An 8,007-nucleotide genomic window follows, 5' to 3' on the forward strand; every position below is an offset into this window, starting at 1 on the left:
AGCACCTTTGCAAGCTCTATAAAGAATCGATAAAGAGGAAAGAAATAGAGACCAACTTCACTGAGCGAAGAGACCGTTTGAGTGATTCAACTCATTTTGATGATGCTGATTTTATGAATGATTTCTCTGAAAATGATCAATATGTTGGTGGGATAGAATGAACAATATTGATGCTGCAGATTTTCTCAATGATTTCTCTGAAAATGAACAATATAGTGGTAGAATATAAATGTACAATAATTTATTTTTCATGTATTTATATGATAATGTTTTATTGTACAATTATGATATGTGTTATATTTACATATGTATTGTCATTAATTTTTTTTCATTGCATATTTTTTGAAGTTCAAATATGAAAAATGCTATGAGCAAAGCTGAAGTTTGAATACCAGATAGTGGTACAACGCACACTATATATCCTCCGAGATAAAAGATATTTCTTGGAACTAAAACCAACAAAAACAACGGTGAATACAATATCAGGTCCTGTAAACTTGATTAAAGGATGTGGTAAAGCACAATTTTTGTTACCTAATGGTACAAAATTTTTGATCAATGATGCTTTATATTCACCACAATCGAAAAAAAATTTGTTGAGTTTTAATGNCAGATAGTCACGTGTATGTTTACTATCAACTCGGAATGTAGTATTTGCAAGATTACTTGCTCAAATAATAAAATTACGGAATCAATTTCCCGATCATACAATCAAGAAAATTAGACTTGATAATGCTAGTGAATTTACTTCTCAGACTTTCAATGGTTATTGTATGTCAATGAGAACCACTGTTAAACATTCTGTTGCTAATGTATATACACAAAATGGATCAGCTGAATAATTGATTAAACGTCTACAACTGATTGCTAGACCAATGATTATGAAAACAAAACTCCATGCTTCTATATAGGGACATGTAGTTTTACATGCTGCTGCATTAATTCACATCAGACCAAGTGCATATCATAAATACTCTCCATTGCAGCTTTCCTTTGCTAAAGAACCAGACATTTCTTGTCTGAGAATTTTTAGATGTATGGTATACATGCCTATTGCACCGCCTCAACGAACAAAAATGAGACCTCAAAGAAAGATCATAATTTATGTTGGTTATGATAGCCCATCAATAATTCGATATCTTGAACCTCAGACAGGCGACGTGTTTACAGCACGTTGTGCTGATTGTCATTTTAGTGAGGAAATCTTCCCAATGTCAAGGGGAGAAAAGAAACATATCGAAAAAAATTACATGGTATACATCATCATTATTACATCTGGATCCAAGAACTAAACAATGTGAAAATGATGTTCAGCAAATTGTGCACTTGCAAAGAATATCAAATTACCAGATTCATTTGTAGACACAAAAGGGGTAACTAAATCATATATATATGTTGTAAATGTTCCTGCTCAAATTGAAATTACAAATAAACAAATTGGAGACACTCATGATGTCATCAAACGCTTGAATTGTGGAAGGCCAATCGGTTCCAAGAATAAAAATCCTCGGCAAAAAAAAGCATAGAGAAACACAATGATTCGACAAGAATCATGTGACACTATATGAAGATAATGTTGCATGTGTTACTCAAATGAAAGAAGAAGACATAAAAAGTGACAGAACTAAACATATTCCCCCTAAGTTTTTCGCATTCAACCAAGAAAACTCATCAGATCACTTCACAAACGCAATTTCTACGACAATATTCAGAAAACAAATATAATATTGGGATGCATAATCTACGAAATTTGTGAACAATCGTTCGTGTTATAATGAGGGGAGAGTTTACGTGACCGCACTTTTTTCCCTTATTATGGTTTTTATCCCAATGAGTTTTTCTTAGTAAAGTTTTTAACGAGGCAGTATAAAAACATGTAATGAAGACAATCATTGTATCACGATCATCATCACAATGGAGATTGTTGAAAATAATAGATTGAGTGTTAAAAATAAGAGTTGTAAATATTGAAAATTAGTGTGTGACGATGTATGTAATGGTGTATTTATTTTTGGATTATTTACAAAGAAATTCTATAAATAGGTCTCTCAATTTGTGAAGAAAAAATAAGAAAATTTTATAAAAGTGTGTAGTTTAATATATTTTGTGAGTTTGAGATTTTTACTTTTACCGTAAATTTTTATTTTTAACAATTAATAAAATATATGACCAATCGTGGAGTATTTTTTTTCCCACCACTCTCCATTGATTCTAGCTAGCATTGTGTAGAATTTGGATACAAGCTCCAAACTTGAGACATTGATATTCGATTATGAAGCTTTTGTTTTAACTTGTCGATGTTTACTTTTTTAATAACTGGAATTGTTCATCCGAACAAGCATGTTAATTGTGAGTGATATGAATCATATAAACATCGGATAAATCTCCGGGCTAACAAAATAGCATACAAAGTACGTTAGCCACAGAGACTGTCCCCCCTCAATTTTTTAATTTCATTGATTAAATGTTTAAAATTAATTATATTGTTTTCACGTGCACTCCTGATATTTGTTTTTGTCCCCGAGAAAGTGTTGGTAGAGATATAAAAAAAAAAAAACCTGCATTTTATTGGAGCTTGGGCAACAGCATCCCCTGAAAAGTTTGGCACAATTGACAGAGGAACTCCAACACAATAATTTTAGCTCTGCTAGCAACTATTTCGTATTGATATTTGTATTCGTTTGACAGAAAATAATGAACTCAAAATGATACACATTGCTACAATAGACACTCTCATGTGTCCATTTATCTTCTCCCAATCTTTCGACTTGGAATACTTTAGGCCTTATTACAGATTATCTGATGTTTGTTCTACACCAGAGACTTCAAAGATTTGGTTCTAGTTTCTTCGCCGTCTCTAGGGCCAGCGAGCGATACGGTGCTGGTGAGTCTTCTGAACCTCTGTTGAACCTTCTGCATGATTTTGGTTGTTTTGGTTCGCGAAATGTGGAAACCAATGGCATCAAGATACCAACCGCTCCTCCCTTTGAATCCTACAATCTGCCCCCCTTCCATAGGTAAAGAGAATGGGGTTCCTTCTTCCACTCCAAAAGGTCCAAATGTTCTTCGGTTAGTTTTAAATGTGACGGACCGGATAACATGGCTGCCACCACGAACCACCGGGCTGTAATGGCCGCTCACGGATGTCAAGAATTCCTCCGGAAACTGCAACTTGATCTTGGGCCCCATATATGTACAAGGTCCGTTTCAAGATTTTAGTACGAGGAAAAAAAATGGCTAGACCATATAAACAAGGGGTTTGTGTAATTAAATCAAACCTAGGCCGGAGCTTAATAGAATGCATCCAAAAAGATTAAAGAAACAAATTAACTAAGTTTACCTCAGCAGAGTTATTGCCCCCACTACCTCCATGCTTTTCTGCTGAAACGGGCTTACCATTCTTGTCATACACTACGGTTATCGAGTCGATGCAACGAGCATAAACGACAGTGATTTCCCTAACTCCGTTGTAACTTCCATCATCCCAATCTGTCCCTCCATTACCTCCCCATGGCCCAACAACTATCGTCTTCTTTTCATCCGTCCGGTCCTTGTTCCCTTCCTACAAACCAGAATTTGTCTCCATGGATGATATTCTAAAGTGGGATAGTTTAGAACTTAAAAAATTACAAATATTTGTATAGACATCAGTTTCACATACCATTTTATCCAGGGAGCAGAGAATGTAATAGCTACGATGAAAGATGAATTTCTGGAGGTGGAAATTACCTTAACTTATTAACAAAAAAGTGGTGTTTCAGCTATGGTATCTGGTTCTCTTTTTGGCACCTCAATTAAAAAATATTGCTTTACTTTTTCATTCTGGTATCAAATTAGCTGGCGGAAAGTGCCAATATGCTTTGAATCTTGTTCTTACAGAATCGGGTAAGCATCTAATGCACCACAAAGAATTCAAAAGGGAGACTGTATTATCGTTACCTACATCCATCCATCCATTTTGTGATGCATGCACCTTTAGTCCATGCCCGAGATAGATAAATCCAACCTCGGACGTGGAGGTTTCAATAGTCAACTGTCATCAAACACTCAGTCGAATTCGAGTTTTAATGGTTTCATATATTAATTTTTTTCAGAAGATATATAATTTAAGAATATTTTTATTCTTATAAATACAAGATTCAAGATGTGACTAATTGATTCACTCTACGAGATGTCGAAGGTGAAGATGGTGGGAAACTTGCTACCTTGAAGTAGAAACCCAACTAGTAAATTCACTTTCTCCTTCCGAAATGAACCTGCTTGCGCACAGTTTATTGTTGAAGAATGGAAGGTGCCATTAAAGTGTCGTACATGTTGTGAGGATGAAAATGGGGTGCATAGAGTAATTTGTATACATAAAAAGGGCATGTTTGTCACCAAACCAAACGATATCTAAAATTATACTACAATCATTTTCTACCTTTTGGAGTACGAGCTCGAATAATTCGATATTTTCATTGAGTCTAACTCGAACATGAAATTGAATACTTGATCAAGTTCAAGTCGAGCCCACGAAATTTTAATCGAGTTGAGCTTCAGTAGTCCGATAATTGAACTGGACTGAGCTCATGAGCACCCGTTATCACATTAATACCTTCGCACTATAACAAGTGACATTCTATGCTAATTGCTACAAGATAAGAAGTTGATCATGTGGAACATACATGGCACCCACATGAATGTATATGGATTCAGCATAAAATTTCATAATTAAATGGTACTGTACCCTCTCAAAAAGTCATATGCATCGTTAGGCGTTCAGCTATACTACCAGGGTGTCGAAAGAAGCAGGCATACTGCTTGAGTTGATTGGTTACCTAATTGACAAAAACTCGAGAATTTTTTAAAAAGTTCAAAAATTCAGCTTTCATGCAATTCACATGCTTCTAGGTCCTTTCCATTTGAAGAAATAAAATGTCTTTCTTGCAGACTTTGAGACCGCCATTTGAACATTTGCTAGGTAGTGTCGCCAACATTTTTTCGAGTAGAAACCGCAGCAGTATGGATCATCTTCTCGATTCATGATCATCATGCGAATTAACTGCATTTAATTTGAATTAAATTTAGTATGAGGAAAAGAAAAGGAGAGAGCACACAGTAAAGCAAAAGTTGAAAGTTAAAAAGAGGGATATGTGAGGCTTTAGATGTCGAGGGGAGTGATTTATTTGTCGGGTCAAAAGTAAAAAAACTGAATTTACCTTTTCATTTAAAAGAACCTATTCACCTTGTGACCACCAACCTTAGGAATGCTGAACAATCTAAATCTAGATAAACAGAAGTATAAAGGAAATCTGTTGAACACAAGATAATCAACTTATTTGGATGTTCAAGTGCACTCACCATAGGGACCGCTATATATTCATCAGCACTAATTCGAAGAGAGTGGATGAGGTAGTTGTCTAAAATGGGAAGAAAAAATATTCAATCTAGTATGCAGCTTTCGTGATATAAAATTATCTTTTTCAGATATAAAGAGTTGCTCCATCTTATTGAAGCCTGAATCCACCCACGAGATATAACTATTATTAGATATTTTATGACGTAATGCTTATAAGATTTCGAAATCCAGAGCGAATTATTTACACATACATCATTTACATTGAGCAGCTGTGTATAACATGTTGCAAGTATTAAGCTTCAGTCATAAACATGTCTTCGATTAGGTGTTTAATTAAAGTTAAAAACAGAAAGCTAACAATACTTTGCCCCTGATTAGCTTCAAAAAATTTCATAGCAAACTGAAATATACGGACAAAATCTATCTTACCTTCACCAATTCACTGCCGGGAGATATTAGAGTAAGACTCCTTCCATGTGATTCCAATAACCACTTGTCGACAATTTTCACCACAGCAGATGATGATAGAGTCAAATCTAGCTTGCTAAAGCTGTTTTGAACTAGATCAGCTTCTTTCAGATCTTCATAAATCTGCATAATCTAGACAAAGCAATAGAAAGGAAAGATGCAAATTATTAAGATAGCCAGACGTTATAAGAGAACTTTGGCATTGGATATGAATCAAGAACTTATGGTACCTGTTTGGTATGTACAACTAATTTGAAGCCCTTAGATCGATTAATATTCCCAAAAATTTTTTTACATTCATCAATAATCTGAGGTGTTTTCACGATATGACCAAAGGAAAACTTTACTTCACACAGACCCAAAACATTCATGGAAGAATAAGGCATTCGATGGCTGCTAAACTGGAAGGAGTAAAGATTTGGAGCATCAATGTTAACTTCCTGCATTTTCGTGCACTTCAATAAGGCTAAACTCTTCAATTTTGCACTCAAAATTGTGAGTCTTTTTACCCTGCTACATTCTTGGAGCACCAAATTCTCAATCAATGGACACTTGGACATATAACTCTGAAACTTAGTATCTGTCATTCTGCAGTCCCTCAATGTCAGATTCTTCAGAGTCTCACATCCTTTTAAGTCGATATCGCAATACTGATACTTCTTTCCATGATACCAAAAGGTTTCAAGATTTGGTGCCATGATTTCAATGTGAATGAGGCCAGCACACTCATGCACCTCCACCCTCCGGAGCTTGGCAAGTGAGGAAATAGTCAAAGAGGACAATCCAGTGCAGCAAACCAGCCTCAAATCCTCCAGCAATGGGCAGCTTTGACCAAGTTTCTTGATCAAAAGTGCAATAGCAATAACGCTTTTCAACGATAGTTCTCTCAAATTACATAGCTGTAGAGAACTTAAACAAGGTATAACTGACCCTGACAACTTCAGGGAAGTTATTGCCTTGGAAACTAGTCCATCACAAGGTAAACTATATCGGCTCTCCTCTGAATTTACATGAATCTCAAGCACCTTGACATTTTTCTCCACAGCAAGATGTATCCAACGTTCCATACTTAATTCCAATTGATAATTAAGATTACTAACATACAGCCTGAACTTATCTATGCAAGTAGCAGGTGCAAGTCTTGACGCAATCGATTTCTCAACATAACTCTTGAACTTCCTTTTCTGCACTTGGCGGGATCTGAGCCTATTATGCTTCCTTTCTCCCCCTCGTACACTAAAACACCTCTCATCAAAATCAAATGTCAAGTATGAATCGAACATGCTTTTCCACTTCTTTGACCAAATGCACGTACGCACCACATCTTTCGGGCAACGCAGGTGTGCGAAAATGTGATGAACAATGGGTTCAGGTAATTCTGAAATCCGATCAACTTCAGGAGGTCTATCATCAGGCCCACTATTTTCACTCATCCTCCGTTTTTTCCTAGCTCTGTCGTTGTTCGGTTCAACACGGCTGCAATCTAATTTTCGCTTCCCTCTCAAGGGCTTTAACTTCAAATTTGCACCAACTATTCTTGATTTCTTAGTAGAATGATCTCCCTCGAGGAGCTGTTGCAAAGCAATTCTCTTCCAAAACATTGTTCGATCAAACCCTATTCCCCATAAAATCAGTCCAAGCAATTATTCAATAAGAACTCAAAATTATTATGAAGTAAGCGAAAGCATTCTCACAAAACTAAAGAACATTGCAAAACCCCCATACAAGCAATAAAAAAATCACGAAAATCTAATCGAAGAAAACATGAAATTCACATAAACGATTCAACGATTGAGATTTCAGTGGAAACAAAAAAAATACGATGAAAACAAAAGGCCAACAAGTTTATAAAAGCCTCGTACCTTCCGGAGAGAATTCGGGGGAGAAAAACGGAACTCGTGAGAAAATAGGGTTTCTTGAGAAGCAAGTCTGTGAATTGCTTTTTAGAAATCTCGGTCAACTGGGTCGGATCCTATCCGACAATTGGACCCATTCAATTTTTTTTTTTTTGTTTTTTATTTAATTTTGTATTTGAGTTCTATTATATAATATTTTCTGTTAAATTAAATACGAGTATTGTCTCAGATATCTGTATAGATAGAATAAAAATTTATTAAATTAATAATTTTAAGACAATTAAATTTTATTAATTTAAAAAAATATTAATTAATCGATATATTGATAATTTAATATTTTAAAGA

The 8,007-nt window shown here is 35.2% G+C and overlaps 2 protein-coding genes across 2 annotated transcripts; both read right to left on the reverse strand.

Moving 5' to 3' along the window:
• Window positions 1-2,655: 2,655 nt before the first annotated feature.
• LOC140969012 (jacalin-related lectin 19) lies at window positions 2,656-3,817 on the reverse strand. The gene is made up of 3 exons (XM_073430231.1): window positions 3,662-3,817; window positions 3,341-3,562; window positions 2,656-3,177 (listed from the first exon to the last, which is right to left on the reverse strand). The coding sequence occupies exons 1-3, from the start codon at window positions 3,662-3,664 to the stop codon at window positions 2,812-2,814; spliced, it is 591 nt and encodes a 196-aa protein (XP_073286332.1). The 5' UTR covers window positions 3,665-3,817; the 3' UTR covers window positions 2,656-2,811.
• Window positions 3,818-4,799: 982 nt separating this feature from the next.
• Window positions 4,800-7,782, reverse strand: LOC140969013 (F-box/LRR-repeat protein At2g42730-like). The gene is made up of 4 exons (XM_073430232.1): window positions 7,669-7,782; window positions 6,037-7,421; window positions 5,768-5,938; window positions 4,800-5,041 (listed from the first exon to the last, which is right to left on the reverse strand). The coding sequence occupies exons 2-4, from the start codon at window positions 7,405-7,407 to the stop codon at window positions 4,877-4,879; spliced, it is 1,707 nt and encodes a 568-aa protein (XP_073286333.1). The 5' UTR covers window positions 7,408-7,421; window positions 7,669-7,782; the 3' UTR covers window positions 4,800-4,876.
• Between the last annotated feature and the right edge of the window lie 225 nt (window positions 7,783-8,007).

The sequence above is a fragment of the Primulina huaijiensis genome, unplaced genomic scaffold (assembly GCF_012295235.1).
Source record: "Primulina huaijiensis isolate GDHJ02 unplaced genomic scaffold, ASM1229523v2 scaffold39361, whole genome shotgun sequence".
In the NCBI taxonomy this organism is placed as follows: Eukaryota; Viridiplantae; Streptophyta; class Magnoliopsida; order Lamiales; family Gesneriaceae; genus Primulina; species Primulina huaijiensis.